The following is a 19,074-nucleotide window of genomic DNA, read 5'->3' as shown; positions in this document are numbered from 1 at the left end:
GATAAGAAAGAAATGTCATCTACTCCACGGGTTCATCACCATTGTTCCCTTCGGATAATGGATGCATCTAATTTGGCTAATGCTGACCGTACAGAATCTTTATTGATAGTGCATTTTTCCTTTGGGTCAGTAAAATGTTCCGAATATCAGTATGTAAAAAGAAGAGTGGGTCATTTCAGCATGTTTACAAACAAGATTCTTGTTTTATGGTTCACTGGATTATCTATACATGGAGATGGAATGGGTATAATTTGGTGGGGCCTTCTAGGTTTTTTGTTTCTTGTTTTGTTTGTTTGTTTGTTTTTTAGAGAGGGATGGAGAGAGAGAGAGAGAAGGGTGGGGAGGGGCAGAGGGAGAGGGAGAGCCCAGTGCAGGGCTTGATTTCAAGACCCTGAGATCATGACCTGAGCCAAAATCTAGAGTTAGAGGTTTAACCGACTGAGCCACCCAGGCACCCTTCGGGGCTTCTAGTTTTACTTTCCTCTCCCCTGACTATCCACATGGGTCTCTGAGAAGTGTGGACTAGCCTGTGCCATTTTCAGGGGACTATCAGTAAATGATGAGACTTCTAGGCAAATTGACATGGCACTCCAGGTATATGGTCGCATTAGAATTAGAAGAATCAAACACTTTAGCTTCTCTGATTCATCTCTGTAAATTCACTTTGAAACCCATTTTACTTCCAAATCCCACCATACTCAACTCCCTCAGACCGTCCCAAGCCCTCCTCAGATGACTCCTATACTATTTAAAATAAAATTTTCATCTCTTACCACATGCTTCCTTTCTGATTCCTCTGCCGAAACACACTATATGAACCATCATGGTTTTTGAAAGACAACTGCTTTTGATAACCTAAAGTAAAAAATCATAGGAAATTATCTTTTTAATCTAAGAAAATGAGAAGAAAAAGAATGGCATAGTACAAGCCTCGTGTTTGGGTTTTAGACAGACATAAATTACTAGATTGATCATTTCAATTTTAATTTCTGAAACTCAGGGTCTCTATTCATAGTGAGAAAAACTAAGTCCTACTTTATAGGGTTTTAATGACAAGATATTACATGTGATTATGCCCAGCTCAGTAATAGGTACTTAACCAATCGTTTAATACCGTTTCGTTAAGGTTAATTGACTTCTGTGTTATCTTTCTGAAAAGAAAACCTGAAGAAATTGTACCCTTGGGCCTCTCCTTGAGAACATATTTTACAAGATTTATATACCCTTTTTCTACATACAAATCCAATCACTTCATTGCAATGGAACACCATTGAGCAAACAAATATAGAAGTTAATAAGTGAACTACTTATAGCTACTATTAGAGTAGCAACAAATGAAGTAGCTTGGCAAAATATTCAGATTAAAAAAAACCGGGCTCAGAATTTGAAATGTTATTGTTCTAAGTTATGAAGCTAAATGACTACAAAGATACTGAAGTAAAAAATAAAAAAAGAACAGTGAGGACTCAGAGCACCCCAGTTCAGAGTTCAGATCCACTTTCTCTCCACGAGAATACCTCATAATAATAGCTTTATGACATCGTAGTATTAGTAACAATTGATTTTATTTTCTTTGGGCAGAAATTACTTAAGTGGTCTCACCGTTAGACAAGAAAAAGAAAGCCTTAGATTTAACTTCCTCTGTCAACTGTTTAGTAGATTTCAGATAGTCAAGGACATAGGTGTCAGATGCTAGTAGGGCAATAGTCTGCTCTCCACATCCATAGGGCATTTGGAGAAGATTCTCCAGATTTTGCATTGCAAGTCCTAAAATATCCCCTAAAAATCAGAAAAGCAGAAGGTTACTATTGCTGCTAGTTGGCATCTCAGCATTACTAACTGTGGATAAAAGAGGCATGGTGGAAGCAGGAAATATTTAAAATTGCATTTAAAAGGTGGAGACAAGGAAAGTTCTCATGAGGTAATTCTAAAGAGGAGATAGGCATGAAGGATGAAGTTAAAGGAGTTTCTGGTATGAAAAATATTTCTGACAATCTCATTACCAGAGAGAGGGGGAAGTTAGAAAAGTGTGTGTGTGTTTGCTTGTTATTATTATTGTGCATGAGTTTTCCTGTTACTGAGGAAATTCCCACCATCTTTAACAAGCAGAGTTTATTCTCATTCTTCAAAAGGGAATTTAAGGGGTGCCTAGGTGGCTCAGTCAGTTAAGGGTCTGCCTTCGGCTCAGGTCATGATCCCAGGGTCCTAGGATCGAACCCTGCATCGGGCTCCCTGCTCAGCCGGGAGCCTGCTCCTTCCTCCACCTGCTGCTCCCCCTGCTTGTGCTCTCTGTCAAATGAATAAATACAGTCTTTTTTTAAAAAAAGGGAATTTAATATTTCTGATGAACGAACTATATAATAGAAGCCTTTGCTTTCTAAATGCCATTTATCATCCAGCAAAACAAGTGTTTCCTAGGGACATAGATTTGAAAATGGTACTACTGTAAGCCCTTCAGATCCCACGTGGAAACAAGCATACAGGATGACCTTCAACAGCACTTCCCTCCAACTAATACTTTAGAAAAGTCTCTCCATCCTGTTATTTTAAGGATTATTATTTTTTTAAGATAACCTCAATCAAAATTTTCAAAACATCGTGAAAGACAAAATTTAACCAACTTACCCACGACAGTGAAAAAGGCCCTGGCAGATCCTTCTACTACACTGTTTGGCAGGTCCAAAACTACCTGCTTGGAGGCTTTGGTCCCTAGAAAGAAAATATTGATAAAAAAGATAATGTGATAACTTTCTTTTATAAACAATAACAGCAGATGTGTGGGACAAACGTATTAGGAAATAGGTTCCGTTATTTACTTTTATTTTGCAAGTTGCTTGTTAGAAAAGATGAAACTGACATTTCCGATCTAGTTTAGAATAACAGTACTTTCAGAAAATGATATGTATATGTTTGTATTGGATAATGGCCCTTATTTTCCCCTAGTTTAGTGCCTCAACTACTTATGTATGAAAAAAGTGTAAAAAACTACTGACTATGGCATATAAAACAGCACACACAAAAGGAAAAGCTTGGAGACTCCCACTAAAATCAGATCAGCATCACCAAATGGCCACAAAGCAGGTGATTGAGGGGCAGCGATGTAGCTCTCAGATGCTTTATCCCAAGAGTACAAAGGGCATAATCCTGATCTTCCTCCGTCCAATACTGTGCTGCAATCATGACAAGAAGAGCCAAAAATATATAAGATGGGAAAAATGGGGTGAGGCAGACCAATGTCATAGGTAAACTAAAAAAAAAAAATCTCATAAATAAATATACTTTTTATTAGTCAAAATTATACAATGAAGATAAGACATGAAATGAAGTAATCCTCCACTAGGTACTTAAAAGGGAATCACTGAGATGACTCAGTGGCAAAGAAGCCAATGTAGAAGGAGAGGAAATCAACTGATCCTATTGATAATTTTTCTTTGGGACTAATTTGACCACCTAAAAGGTCTTCTTACCTTTTGTACAGATAAAGAAACTTTGAGTCATTTCTTTTTCAATACCTTCAGGCTGTCAAAGAGTAAACAAAAACAAGCACAAAATAATGAGTCTGGGTCACCTTCCACGTAGGAAACATAATCAAGCATTAGCTCATATAGACATGGCTGGCACACGTTTGTCCCTGTGAGATGATCCATTCATCGCCCCCTTCTGTTTAAGTTTGAAAGTCACTGTACATTATTACCAAGACCCACTTTAGAACCTGTGTTCCCATAGTTCAGACAGAGATAACTTTGATGTCATTGTGGGACACTCTCAACTCCTCTGATCCTGTCTAGCATCTCCAAAGGATAAATGAAAGTGTTTTGCTGAGTATGGACAGGCCAAGAGGCAACGTGAGAAATATGCACTGACGAGTGTTAATTCTTTTTGAGGATGATGAGAACGACATGGCAGTGTGGGACAAGAAGTTTTGTCTCGGATTTGAGAGTCAGTTAGGAAGGGAAGAGCAACAGGCCTACAGGAAACGTGAGCAGGAGTTAGCAAGATATCATCAAGCCTGTTTCAAGTGTTAAGTTTTACTATCCTGGGGTCAGGTATTAAAGAAAGGATGAATTTTTTTTCCTCTAAATTTTTATTTACTTATTTATTTTTTTTATTATGTTATGTTAGCCACCATACATTACATCATTAGTTTTTGATGTAGTGTTCCAGGATTCATTTTTATTGCTGTTTTAATTCATATAAAATGATATATCTTGTGTAAAAGTAACTATAGTCAATTAACTAAGACTGTTCAAAAAGAATGTCTTTTCATATTTAACTTATTTCTTATCTGGAAGAGCTTGACAGTTTTGCATGTACATACCTCTACCAACAGACTTTTGACCACAGTATCTTTCCAGTTTAGATTCTGCTGCTCAGGTCCTTCTTTTGGGCAGGCACTACTTTGTCTGGACTCAGCAACTACAGTGATATTCACTTTACCTGGAAAACATTCCCGAATATAAGTTAAATGATGATTGGCCCCTCCTTTAATGGGAAATGATTAGAGTCTGATGAACCACATCTTGAATTGAATGAACTGAATACTATTATAATATTTATGCTTAGACCAAAATAACGTGCTCTTTCTCTTGCCTGAAGATAATTTGGTACGTTCTGTTTTACCTGCACCTGTTTCAAGATTCCTTATATTAAATAAATATTCGTTATCTAAAAAACAAAACAAACAAACAAAAAGCAGAATCATACCTATAAATACAGGGAACAAACTGATGGTTGCCAGAGGGAAGGGGTTGGGGGGGATGGGCAAAATGGGTAAAGGGGAGAGGGAGATACAGGCCCCCAGTTATGGAATAAATGTCCTGGGAATAAAAGGCACAGCATGGGGAATAGAGTCAGTATATTGTAAGAGCCTTGTGTGGTGACAGATGGCAGCTATACTTGCGGGTAGCACAGCATAACCTACAGAGATATTGAATCACTATTTGTACACCTGAAACTAACGTCACATTGTGAGCCAGCTATACTCAGATAAAGTTTTTAAAAATCAACCAAACAAAAAATAAGTGACTCATTTACTTAATTAAAAAGTAAGAAATTTTAAGGAAAAATAATTTGCAAAGCCAACAGAGCCAGTTCCTTGATAACTGCTTATAAAGGTTACATATGCCAATATGGGCACATAACATCAAATAGCCAGGACCCCTAACTTCTCCCAAGTTTGAACGAACAAAAATAGTAAAATATGACATAGTGGAAAGGGCATTGGATTTAAATTAATGCTAGCAAGGAATCCATTTTTTTTTAACTTCTTGTAAATCATAGGTCATGCAATTAAAACTGATCTTCAGTTTCCTTACTTGTAAAAATTAGAAGACTGAAAACTCCCTGTGAATCATAGGTCATGCAATTAAAACTGATCTTCAGTTTCCTTACTTGTAAAAACTAGATGATTGAAAAAGAGATTTCTTGGGGCGCCTGGGTGGCTCAGTTGTTAAGCGTCTGCCTTCAGCTCAGGTCACGATCCCAGGACGCTGGGATCGAGCCCCACATCGGGCTCCCTGATCAGCAGGAAGCCTGCTTCTCCCTCTCCCACTCCCCCTGCGTGTGTTCCCTCTCTCGCTGTCTCTCTCTCTGTCAAATAAATAAATAAAATCTTAAAAAAAAAGATTTCTTTTGTTTAGTATTACTGTATGTCTATATATATATATATAACCAATTTACTATTCTTGTTTTTGCTTGTCACTGTGTTTTGTCTCATTTGTTTCTTTTTAAGAAAGGCTTTGATTTTCGATTCTTAAAACTATGTCCCCCACTTAAGGCCATAAAACTTGCCACAAAAAATGCCATGCAGTGTTCTATCTTAATTGCCAAGGTAAGATTTTTGAAAACATAGTGTAGTCAGAACAATTGAGAAACAAAATCTATCAGGAAAACTAGTTTTAGTCAGACCAACCTCACAGGTGAACTAAAACAATCTCATAAATAAACTCTTTGCTGCCGCAAATAATACAATGAATAGGGGACATGAAATAAAGGAAATTTTAATGACAATTTTTTACATGAGTGATAATGAGTATCATGCATCTACCACACCTAGCTTTTTCTGTGTACTAGACTCTTTTAAACCTTTCCCTTGTATTTTCAACAGGATACTTTCAAATCTATTTTTTTTATATTACAGATAATATATGCATGAAGACAATACTCTACTCAGTGTTTGATCTCCATCCAAGTGTTCAGTATTTTTGGTATCTCATGATATATTTAGTAAATTCGCAAATCCTGGCAATTTGTGATTGAGGAATAATTTTGGGATGGGTGACACCTGTTCATGATGGTAGGTGAAGGAGCAAATTAGAAGTGAAGGAATTGGGCAACATTAATGAAAATATAACTTTCTCTTAGGATATGATATGTGGATTTGATAGATCATGAAAATTGGCATTTATATCGTATTTCAATCACGTTATGCTTTGATACAAATGAATGGTGGTTTTGCTCTACATAAGCATGAGCTACTGGAAATTAGAATATAAAAATAGGATTTTTAACTGAGAATTTTAAAAAAGGAGAGGGAAAAAATTATGTTTGTATAGAAGATGTAAGGAAAATAAATGAAGGCATTAAAAATAGGCTGGTTTTCCCCTTCACCTACTTCACCCATCCCGAGGATTAAAAGTGTACTTACCATGACGAGGCCTGAATAATATATAGAATTGTTGAATCACTATATTGTGCACCTGAAACTAATATAACACTATATGTTAACTGCACTGGAATTAAAAGTAAAAAAAAAAAAGTCAGAACAAAAAAAAAAAACAAAAAAAAAAAGCCTGGCTTTCCATGAGAGATTGGCATACACGTAGCTGCTTACCCAACATCTTAGGTAATAGAGTCCAGACATAAGTTTTCTTTTCTCCAGCTTGGATAACCTCACTGCCATTGTTTTTAGGGGTGCTGATATTTGCCTCAAAATCCTGAGATGCTTCTAGCTGAACAGAAATCTAAAAAAAAAACCCAAAAAACAGTCATGTAATGAGGGTGGCACTCTAAATTATTTGCTGTTACTACTCCTCTTCCCATCTTGAGAAAATGAACTATTTTAAGTTAGCAAAAATTAAAGATACCAAATGACTTTTCACAAGAAGAAAAATAGACTAGAACACACATCATTATGAAATGACATTGTCAAGGCAGTATTTAAATCTTTGCTGTGCATTAAAGCAACTGTCTTTGTCTAAGGAATATGGAAACAGGTCTTAACACTTTATAGTACCATTTGCCCTTGAGAATAAGAAGAATATGGCAATATTCAAGGAAAATATTGAGAGCTCTTTTGGCTTTGTTAGATTTTGTCTCCAGGTCAAAGGGAACAGCTTACCTCTACACATGTGTTCAGGTAGCTGAAGACATTGACAATCAAATCAGATTGTTCATTTCGAACAACTGAAAAGGGCAAGGTCATTTCAACAAAGAAAGGTTGGGAGATTTCCAGAGTAGCTGTTGATGAAATGCCAAATCCAGCATGACCATTCACACAGAAGCCATCTGCCTGCCACTGGGTTATAGTATCAGGGATGCGGAAGGACAGGTTTGCTGAGCCTGAGGAACTAAGGAGAGATCACTGATGAAATGCATTCTTTGTCTAAACAAGGAAATTTAGTCCAGAGCAAGCAAAAAGGTATTAACTGAAGGTTAAAAGTAAGTTAAAAGGTTTAGACAGAGCATTAGATAACAATCTTGAGAGCTAGATTTCTACGAAATTTATCCTTAAAAATCTCACATTTCTTTAAACACTGCATTATTTTTTAAAAATTGAGGCAGCTTACTTCTGTCTGCATGAGATTAATAAATGAGAAACAATGCTATAGAAAAAAAATAAAATAAACTACGTGGTCAGTACATACAAATGAATAGTATAATGTATTTTACAAATATGGCACTGCTTTATATATCCAGGAGTAAAATTTAAGAGATCACAACAAAAAGAAAATAGAAATAAAGACATGTAGGAGAGAAAACTCAAAAACTCACTTGACACTGACGAGGTCCCATATCCACGTCTCTGGAAAGTTTGTTCTTACCGTTTCTCTTATAGCCTGTTCTACATAGTCAAAATTCTCCTTCATGCCTTCACGAGCTAAAAGAAAAGAGAAATGCTTTCTTTGGAGAGAATAAAGGTATGGGCTTCAATGACACACACTTTTAGCCATTTCTTTAACCACACATGCTTTGCTCCCAGGGCTCATTGCCAATAAATGTACATCTCAACCAAGGCATCAGCATTTTGCTGTTCAAATCTCTGCCATTACAAAAAACAACGACAAACAGACAAAAACAATAATCAGGCTACATTGTTCCTCTACAACCAAATTTAGAGAAAGTGATTTTTATTCACTGAATGGAGTTTCTCATTGGACATCCTGGTGTCTGCCATTTCCACTATGCTAATATTACCTTTCCTGATGTTTCTAGTGTCATTAGTATTACTAATCCTAAAGAACACTTTCTTTCACTTGCTTGGCCTCTAGGCTGTATTTGGCATTCTTAATCACGGTGTTCTTAAAACAGTCACTGTTGTTAACCTCTGTGGCACCATATCCTTCTTGTTCTCTTCTCTTTTGCCATTCTCATTTGAGGATGCAATCTCTCCCTCTTTGACTTGTTCCTAAGAGCTCTGTTTTATTCACTTCTTTATTCACTGTCTCCCCATTGACAGCCTCACACATGGCGCCATTACAATATCTGAGCTGATGTCTGCCCCTTTCCTTCCACCTCTGCGTCTTTTGCCTGGACCTCTCTTCTGAACTCCAGACTTATGCATGTCACACCCTTATGCACATATTTCTTTTCAGATGATTTTTAGGCATCTCAAGTGCAACTCTTCCAAAAGTAGACACATTATATCTTCCCCCTGCTTCTCGTCAGTATTTCCTGTCTCCATGAAAGGTACCAAAATCCACTCACACAAATCAGAAACTTGAGTTGTCCTTGATCCCACACTTTCAACCTGCATTTCCTATCCTAACCAACCTGATGAAAACTGCTGGAAAACAGCTCTCAAATCTATCCATGATTCTCTATTTCCACTGCCTTTTTATGGTAGTCCAAGCACCACTGTCTCTCAACTTAATTACTAGCATTTAGAACATTTCATACAAACAGCCCAAATCCCAACCCCCTTTTCCACAGAGCAGGGTTCTCTTTTAAAACACATATTAGATTGTTGGCTGAAAACTTGTCAATAGTGCATTATTCATGAAAATGAATTCCAAACTCTCTAAGTCTTCATGAACTGTCTTCATGAGCTGTCTATCCCTCTTGCTTCGGCTGCCTTTACCTTGGCTCTGGAGCCACGCTTCTGACATTCTGAACTGCTTTTCTTTTCTTAGCTAGTCTTTCAGAGTACTTCCCTCTCTGCTTGGAATGCCCTCTGTCTCTTTTTGTGGTGCATTATTATTCATCTTTCAGGTCTTGGTATAAATGCTCTTTCCTTTAGGGGGATATAGTAGGCCCTTGAGGAATTTATATCTTCTATTCACATTCTTTCCATGTAATGCACTCTCCCAAGGCTTTTGGAATTACCTGTTTCACTGTAATGCTTCCCTGTTAGACTAAAAGTTCTAGGACAGTAGAGATTAGGCCACTGCATTTACAATGTGTGACCAGTGCCTGGCCTCAATAAATGTTTGTTGAGTGAATTAACAAATGCATAACTGAAGAAAGAAGAGATGAAAATGAATGACTTTGGGTTTCAGTATATTCTATTTAAAGATACTAAAAAGTTGAAATGTTTCTGATAAAGCTTACTGAATATGGTGTCATCGAATAGCAGAAAAGTGGGGAGCTTCAACCTCTTGACTAGGACTCCAAAGTGGTTTCAAACTCGACTTTATAGGGCCTCTTGACTACTCACCAAGTCCACCCCTGTATAAAGTTGTCAGGCCTTTCATTTTTCTCGAGTAGTTTCTGGTGCTCATCTTCAGGATCAGACCCACTTCTATTGATGGACTAATTCAACGTTATGTAGAAGGATTTAAGAGTGCTATTCAAGTATTTTCAGACCTGGAATTCAGCTTTGATTTTAGTTCTGTTTTGCTGATCTTGTTTCATTTTGCTTCTCTGACTAAATTTCTGTTTTGAAAATCTGCCTAGTTACCCCATTCATCTAAGACTGTGGCTGATTTTTGTGCTTATAGCCTTTCCAATAGAAAATGGACTAATATTGGAACATGCTTCTCTGATACCAGCTTTTTGGCTATCTTGGAGTTAAAATACCCTTTGCCTTGAACTGTATATATTATGGTTTATACATAATAAAGGTATAAGGGCCCCATCAGGACACCTCATTCTCCTGTATCACACTCACTTATAACGACTGTCCTCCCACATCCTTCATCGCTACACCTTGCCTGCTTCCTATGCTCTTCTGATATTGTGGTCTACCCAGTAAAAATAAATTTCCTTTCATAGCTGAAGCTAAATCTTTCCTTTAACAAAAACCAAACCAAAACAAAAACCATTTCTGGTCTGACTTATCCTGCTTTATTCACTTGCAAGATTTCTAGATGTAGCCAAAAACATGCTACAATTCACACCTAAATCCCAATTTTTATAGTTTTATCCCAAATACACCCAATTCCATGAATTCTTTTCGCCATCTCTTGGACACAAAATTCTAGGTTACCCACGTGCAGTTCCAGATGGGGCATAACTGTATGCCAGTGCATATTCTTCTGAGGCTGGATACAATGGCCTAGGGACTGGCAGCCTTAGCTCCATTGAACATACTTCTGGTTTCCGGTAATGAAGATTGGTAAAGACTTTCAGACCCATAGCCTTCAAAGAAACAAACAGCAAAAGAAAGTTGCGCATTTCATTCATGCAAGAGCCAAAAAGGCCTATCAACTATATTATAATCATAAGTAGATGATATATACAGGTTTCCTCTGCTAGCAAGGGTCTGGGATTTTAGAAGTCAAGTCACCTCTATTTGATGTATGGAAAGTCTTTAATCTGGAACAAAAATAATAAGCAGTATGATTTATCTAGCATTTATTTGCTAGGATTTGGCTAAGTATTTTAAATCATTCCTCATTTAATTCAAAGGGAAAAATACTTACGAGATAAGCACTATCATCACCTTAATTAACACCAAACACACACACACACACACACACACACACACACACACAATGCAGTCAGTCTTTTGGAGAGTTGGGACTGAAGCTAAAGTCTGTCTAATTATATGCCTCTTTTCTTCTATACGTCTGACCTCAATTATAAAGATCCTTTTGTGGAGGCCTCGGCATATCTAATTGATAGCCTCGGTATAGATGGAGGCTGGACTATATTTTAGCCTCTTGATTTGATGATTTCTGCATAACATTTATTGCAGTAAATTGAAAACTGTCTCATTACTTCAAACGTGAGATTTTTATAACTTCACTGCCACTTGTTTATTTTTTAAAAAAGAGAGAAAAATCAACAAAATTAATATCTCCTTTTTATAAGACAATTTCTGAGTGATCTTTAAACAAATTACGGACACCAATCTCCAAGAATAGGAAGAAAAGTACACAGTTAATAAAACACAGATATGCATTATGAATACTAAAGTTAAAATTGAGATGAAATAATTTTTAAAATCTTAAGTGATCTTACCCTGAGAATATCATAGATGTCTCCATCCCCATAGGGGCTTACAGGTATGTAAAATAAACCATTGTAAAACATATCCCTTTGAGGAATGCAAGGGTCAAGCTTGCCATCATCAAGGTTGAGCCCATGATGGAAATAACCATAGAGTTCTATATTTGGAAGCAGGTTGTACACCTATGAGAAAAATCACATGGTTCCCAATGATAAGCATTCCTTTTATTTTTACAAAATTGGCAAGTTTTGTGCCATTATATATATATATTTTCTTTCTTTCTCTTTTTTTTTTTTTTTACAAACCATTGTGTCGAGGGCTGACTTTCAATAGATCGCAGCGAGGGAGCTGCTCTGCTACCTACGAAACCCCCATCCAGAAGCAGGTGTCTACAATGGTTTAGCAGCAGGTTCCCCACGAACGTGCGTTGCATGACGGGCAAGGGGGCGGCCCCCTTTCCAGCCATGCCCGTTTCCTGGGAGGAGGGGCTCTCCGCACTGGACCCCAGTCCTGTCGCGGGACACGTCACGCCAGGCGGGGCACGCCCGGTGGCCCGCTGGTGGGGATGGCGAGAGACCGGCTATCCGAGGCCAACCGAGGCTTCGTGGCGCTGCCATATCGTTCCGCCTGGGTGGGATTCTGACTTAGAGGCGGTCAGTCATAATCCCACAGATGGAGTTTTGTGCCATTATAATTTGTTCTTTTCTTTAAGAGCATTGCCCTCACATAGGAGACCTGAATAGCCATTTTCCCAAAGACATCCAGAAGGCTAACACACATGAAAAGATGCTCAACAGTACTCATCATCAGGGAAACACTAACCAGACCATGATGAGATACCACCTCACACCTGTCAGAATGGCTAAAATTAACAACACAGGACACAATAGATATTGGTGAGGATGCGGAAAAAGGGGAACCTTCTTGCACTGTTGGTGGGAATGCAAACCGGTTTAGCCACTCTGAAAAACAATATGGAGTTTCCTTGAAAAGTTGAAAATAGAACTACCTTATGATCCAGCAATTGCACTACTATAGGTATTTACCCAAAGGATACAAAAATACAGATTCAAAGGGGTACATGCACCCGGATGTTTATAGCAGCATTATCAACAATAGCCAAACTATGGAAAGAGCCCAGATGCCCACTAACTGATGAATGGATAAAGAAATGTGGTGTATATATATATATACACAATGGAATATTACTCAACCATCACAAAGAATGAAATCTTGCCATTCACAAAGGTGTGGATGGATCTAGAGGGTATTATGCTAAGCGAAACAAGTCAGAGAAAGACAAATACCATATGATTTCACTCATATGTGGAATTTAAGAAATGAAACAGATGAACATATGGGGGGAAGAGAGAGAGGGAGGCAAATCATAAGAGACTCTTAAAGATAGAGAACAAACAGAGTTGATGGAGGGAGGTGGGTGGGTGATGGGCTAGATGGGTAATGGGTATTAAGGAGGGCACTTGTCCTGTTGAGCACTGGGTGTTGTATGTAAATGATGAATCACTGAATTCTACTCCTGAAACAAACATTGCACTCTATGTTAACTAACTAGAATTTAAATAAAAATTTGAAGGAAAAAAAAAAGAGCCATGATATTTAATCTAACACCTTTGAGTCAATTCATCCTTTCCCAGAAGAGGGAAACTTCAATTTTGTTTGAGATGGTCAATGTCATGTTCATAAAATTTTTCAGGTTTGGTTCAGGACTTAGGATAGCATGTGCGCAAGAGACGCCTGAAGATCTATGGATTATTCCGAGGCCTAATTTACACAAGATCCATTGCAATTATAATGCTAGAACCCCCAACTGACTGGTAGCTGTCTGATTTTAATCTTCTTACATATCTTCCCAAAGCAAATATAAAATCAAAGAGAAATAATAATATGCATGATTGTGTCTTTAACATTACTGGGATATAGATAATACCATACCTTCAAATTACTGGTTAGTAAAGAAATAAACACCATATTCCAACACAGCTCTGTACTGCTGCTGAAAATCTGAGGGTATGCAAAGTTGGAGAGGAAAGGTTTAAGGGAGTAGGACAAAAAAGAGACTGGATGGAGAAATGAGAGGAGATACACACCAAATCAACTCCAGATAAAGAAAGTACTACATTCAGTGTCAAAATATGAGTCATAGCTCTTAGATGCAATATATGATACAAGGAAGGGGATTGAAATGAATGGGCCTGGAAGTGGCAGCTCCCAAAAGCATGTTTGATGGGTAATAGTCAGATTATTAGAGCAGGTGTGATGCTCCTTGGAAAGGGAAATAAAAATATGCCCATCTCCACTCCTATTTCCATCATTAACAACTTTTTTTTTTTAAAGAAATTGCATTTCATTAAAATAACAGTAAAAGGCGCTCTACCCAGGAACACTGTCCACAAAAATATTAAGAACTGGAGATAATTAATTCCATACAAAACCAGTATAAGATAAAATAGAAAATACAAATCAGAACATTTTAGCTAATGCAACTTAACTGCTAAAGTAACTAACTAACTGAATATATAAATAAATAAACAGAAAAGCCATCCCAAAACACTTCATATAAATCAAATAATCTTAAACATTCATTTGGGGTATTAAAATAGCACCATGAATTAGAAATTCAATAAAGAAAGGATGGAAGAATGGAAATGAACAAAACCTAGGAAGAAATAAAATGATAATTTATTAAAGTCAGAAAAAGTCAAAATAATATCAGAAATAAACTCCATAAGGAGCTCAAGAAAAAACAAACTGAAAGAAAACTTTAAAAAGCAGCATAAAAATAAAGAAAAAATGACTAAAAATGAGAGAAAAATAAATTAGAATGAGTCATAGGCAAAACAGTTGAACTGGAAAGCCAGCAAAGAAGATCCAGTATATTTATAGAGTTTTTCTAGAAGGAGGAAAATGGAAAAACTAATATTTAAATTTATAATCCAAGACAAATTTTAGAAATAAAAGATGAATTTACACAATGCATGGGTCTACTGAATACCTGGTGAAACTTCTCCCAAACAATAGATTCTGAGAGATTTTACTAGAATAGTTTTACTAAAGCTGTTAGACTTCAAGTATTAAAAAAAAAAAAAAGAAAGAAAGAAAAGCCCTCAAGGCCTTCAGGCCAAAAAAAAAAAAAAAAATTCAAATACTTTTTAAGGGCAAATGAATTAGACATGTCAGAATTCTTGAAAGCAATATTCAAAGTAAGGTAATAGCGGAACATCATTGTCACGAAACTTAAAGAAAGGGGAAACAAGGATTTAAGATATAGATAACTTGTCCTTCCCACAAAAAAGCTTTAGTGAAACAATTGTGAATATGCGAAAATCAGGGAATTCTATACCCATATGACTTTCTGAGGAGTCTAGTATAAAAAAGCTTTCTACAACCAAAAGGTGACTGAGGAAGTGGGCAGAACTTTGTGGATATGAAGAGAAAAGTAGAATGTAAATGTAGTACGTTTTGACAAAGAAGTAAAGATTCAAATTTAAAATGAGAGAAAAGGGAAAAATACAATAAAATTATGGACTGTGGTGTAGGTAACAGGAAGGAGTCAAAGGATACTACTTAAATATGGCTAGATTTAATTATGAGGCAAGAAAAAAGTGAGATTAGAGTATTATGAAAGATATAAATACAATCACTAAAATAAAAATTAAGCCTCAGCTCAATACAAGAAGAAATTTGAAAACGTAGCAAAGAAAAACTCAAAAAGCTAAAGAAATAAAGTAAATTTAAATAATGCACAGTAATGATAACAAAAACATTATGATAGAGTTGATATCTAACATATCACTCATATCAATACAAGTGAATGGACTTAATTCTCCTTAAAAATGGCTTTTTAAAAAAAGCAAAATCCAGCACTATATAGAAAAAACCCCATAAGATACAATATTTCAGAATATTAAAACTAAAGGCCAGGTAAGTGAAATTAATAAGAAAGCAGAGGTTATAATTATCTTGATATCAGAAAAAGTAGAATTAGGGCCAAAAGGCATCAAATAAGATAGAGAAGAGCACTTTCCAAGGCAACCCTTCCATTGTGTAATAAAGGTATAAGAGTTATGAATATCTGTGCCCCAGATAATAGAGCAGCCACTTACACAAAGCAGAAACAACAAAAGATGCAAGGAGAAGCAGACAGAAACACTCTTAATAGGGTAGTTTAACACACTACTCTCAGTACGAGACAGGTCAAGTGTATACAAAAATAAAAACGGAATCTTGCCATTTGCAATGATGTGGATGGAGCGAGAGAGTATTATACTAAGTCAGAGAAAGACATACCATATGATTTCACTCATATGTGGAATTTAAGAAGGGAAAAAGAGAGTGAGAGACAAACCAAGAAACAAACTCTTAACTATAGAGAACAAACTGATGGTTACCAGGGGGAGGTGGGGGATGGGTTAAATAATGATGGGGATTAAGGAGTGCACTTGTGATTAAGCACTGGGTGTTGTATGGAAGTGTTGAATCACTATATCGTATACTTGAAACTAATATTGCACTATATGTTAACTAGCTGGAATTTAAATAAAAACTTGGAAAAAAGTCAGATCTTATGGATATAAAACAAACTGATAAAAGAGACTACATCTTCTGAACTCAAGTGAAGCATTCTCAAAATCTGTTCATATATTTGGGCACACAAAAAAATATCAGTAGTCTCCATAAAATAGAAAGATTACTGATCATGAGGCAATATAACTTGAAATTTAAAAAAATCCCCAAATAGGGAGGCCTGTCTACATATAAATTCTAGAATGTTCCACTAAGTCAAGTTTTCAGTGAAAGGCTAAGTACAAATATTATAGAGTTTCTGAAAAATGAAGAAGTTAACTGCTACAGATCAGAATCTAAGGGATACTTTAAAAATAGAGACCAAAGAAAAATTCATAGGCCTTAACACTTAAACCAATAAAAATAAATAAATGAAAATTACATAAACTACTAAATAAAAAAGCTAAAAATAGCACCAACAAAAAGAGCAATAGTAAAGAAGTAATAAAAAGTAATAAAAGCAAAAATTAATGTAGTACAATACTCCAAAAAACCCCATTACATCAAATTAATCAACCAAAATCTGAGTTTGAAAAAATCAACAAAATAGATAAACCACTCACTAGCAAATTAATAAGGAGAAAAAAAGGAAGAAAGTAAAAATATACAAAATAAAAGTTACACATAAGGAGGAAAAAATTAAGGAAAAGAGGACATTGGATGAAACCTGAACATAGCTGGCAGATTAGATCCAAAGTATTGAATCAATGTTTAATATCCTAAATTTGATAACTGTATTATAATTATGCAGGAGAATATCCTTGCTCTTTGGAAATGAACACTGATATATTAAGGAATAGTACAGCATGAAGTATTCAACCCACTCTCAAATGGTTTAGGAAAAAAATGGGAATGCTATGTACATATATGTGAGGCATATGTGTTTGTGGTGGGGGGGAGACAGAATGAGAAAGAGAAAATAAATGTGGCAAAATGCTAAAAACTGGTGAATGTGGGTAAAGAGTATGTGAGAGTTCTCTGTATAATTCTTACATTTTAAAAAATTATTTAGGGCTCCATGGTCAGCAAGGAGTCTGCCTGAGATTCTGTCCTCTCCCTCTGCCCCCCCTCAAAATAAAATCAATAAATAAAATCTTTTTTAAAAAAGGGGGACAATTGCATGGTTCATTTGGTTAAGTTTCTGGCTCTAAGTTTCCGCTCAGGTTATGATCTCAGGGTTGGGAGATTGAGCCCTGTGTCGGGTTCCGCTCAGTGCAGTCTCTTTGAGATTCTCTCTCCCTCTCCCTCTGCCCCTTCTCCCCCCGCAGCTCTCTCTCTCTTTCTCTCTAAAATAAAATAAATAAAATCTTTAAAATTATTTAAAACTAAAAATTAAACTAACATAATATTAAAAGTACTACAATGAATAATATGAATTGGAATACACTCATTTATATAACATTGCTTGATTTACACTATTAATATGGCTATAGATAATAAACAAGGGCAACCTCTTTTGGCTTTGATATCATATTCAGATTCACTTGAATCTTCTGGTCTGGTGAAGCGCTTCTGAAATTTTCTACTGGAGGACCCTTAATGGTTTTTCTAAGACCTTGCTACCTCCAGTTGTAGGAAGAATGAGCAGAAACTATTTACTCTGATTCCGTGAAACTCTTAGAAAAAAAGTGCATATATATTTTCCACATTTATAGATAAGTTTCTCCTTTATTTGTTGATACTTTTCTAACTGCCTCTGAAATCAGTTAGAAGCTTCTTAGCACCAATAAGAAATTTATATGTATTTAACTTTTACACCGGGAAAAAATATACAGTTTTATGTCATGGTTAATCATTATTAGCATATTGTTATTAATTAATTTTTATAGTTTATATTTAAAACTAGCTGTACTATAGAATGTTAAAAGCAGAAAACAAAATTGCATTTTTCAGGGAGATCTCATTTATAACATATATATGCCTTCAGAAAAGAGATTTAAAAATTGCATCACAAATGTTCATTTCTGCACAATAAGAGTCCATTTTGTGAAATAAAAAAATATGTCTAAGTGTCAAGATAATGAATGATTTTGAGGATTTCCTTCTTTATGTCTTTGTGTATTTTGCACATTTTCTACACTACACAGGTGCTGTGGTCTGAATGTGTCTTACCAAAATATACGTGCTGAAATCCTAATGCCCAGTGATGGAATTAGGGAGGTGGAGCCTTTGGGAGGTGATTGGGTCATGAGGGTGGAGAAAGTAGAGAATGAGATTCATGCCCTTATAAAAGATGTCCCTTCCACCAGGTGAGAATACAAGAAGTCCGCAAACCAGAAGAAGGACCTCACCCTACCATGCTGGCTCCCTGAGCTCAGAATTTCAACCTCCAGAACTGTGAGAAATATTTTTGTTGTTTATAAGCTGCCTAATTTGGGGTGTTTTGTTGTAGCAGCTCAAATAGATTAAAGCAATTGGTATAATTTTAATAAGAAAAATTTTAAATTATTAAATTTGTTGTGAATAGGATCATACCTCTCAATATTTATATGTTCTTATGCTAAAAAATAAAGGGAAAATATCCAACAGTTATTAATGAAAACAATTTTGCTGTCAAACTCGAGACTTGCTGGTCTGGAAATGCTTATGAAAATATAAGCTCTGTTAATAGATAACAACTTTAGATACTGTATCCAAACATATCCTTCAACCAGAGATTTAACTTTAGGTTTCAAGAAAAATGAAGTATGTAACCCATGAAGGAACAAAGGAAGAAAATATTTGATATTCTCAGCATGTTTCATCTCAAATAAAAATATCAGCTGAGGGCGCCTGGGTGGCTCAGTCGTTAAGCGTCTGCCTTCAGCTCAGGTCATGATCCCAGGGTCCCGGGATGGAGTCCCATATGGGGCTCCTTGCTCAGCAGGGAGCCTGCTTCT

General features: G+C 36.2%; 1 protein-coding gene across 1 annotated transcript in view; it reads right to left on the bottom strand.

Annotated features, from left to right (window-relative positions):
* The window catches only part of LOC113921357 (ovostatin homolog 2-like), a 48,952-nt gene that overhangs the window by 10,075 nt on the left and 19,803 nt on the right, over positions 1-19,074 (bottom strand). The window contains 10 exon segments of the mRNA XM_027591829.2: positions 774-855; positions 1,603-1,779; positions 2,626-2,709; positions 3,468-3,519; positions 4,319-4,437; positions 6,833-6,962; positions 7,340-7,568; positions 7,993-8,098; positions 10,650-10,797; positions 11,623-11,793. Of these exon segments, the coding sequence (XP_027447630.1) occupies positions 774-855; positions 1,603-1,779; positions 2,626-2,709; positions 3,468-3,519; positions 4,319-4,437; positions 6,833-6,962; positions 7,340-7,568; positions 7,993-8,098; positions 10,650-10,797; positions 11,623-11,793 (1,298 nt within the window).

Source organism: Zalophus californianus, chromosome 9 (genome assembly GCF_009762305.2).
Source record: "Zalophus californianus isolate mZalCal1 chromosome 9, mZalCal1.pri.v2, whole genome shotgun sequence".
NCBI lineage: Eukaryota > Metazoa > Chordata > Mammalia > Carnivora > Otariidae > Zalophus > Zalophus californianus.
The sequence above is the reverse complement of the archived record's forward strand: the minus strand, read 5'-3'. Positions and strand labels throughout refer to the sequence as shown.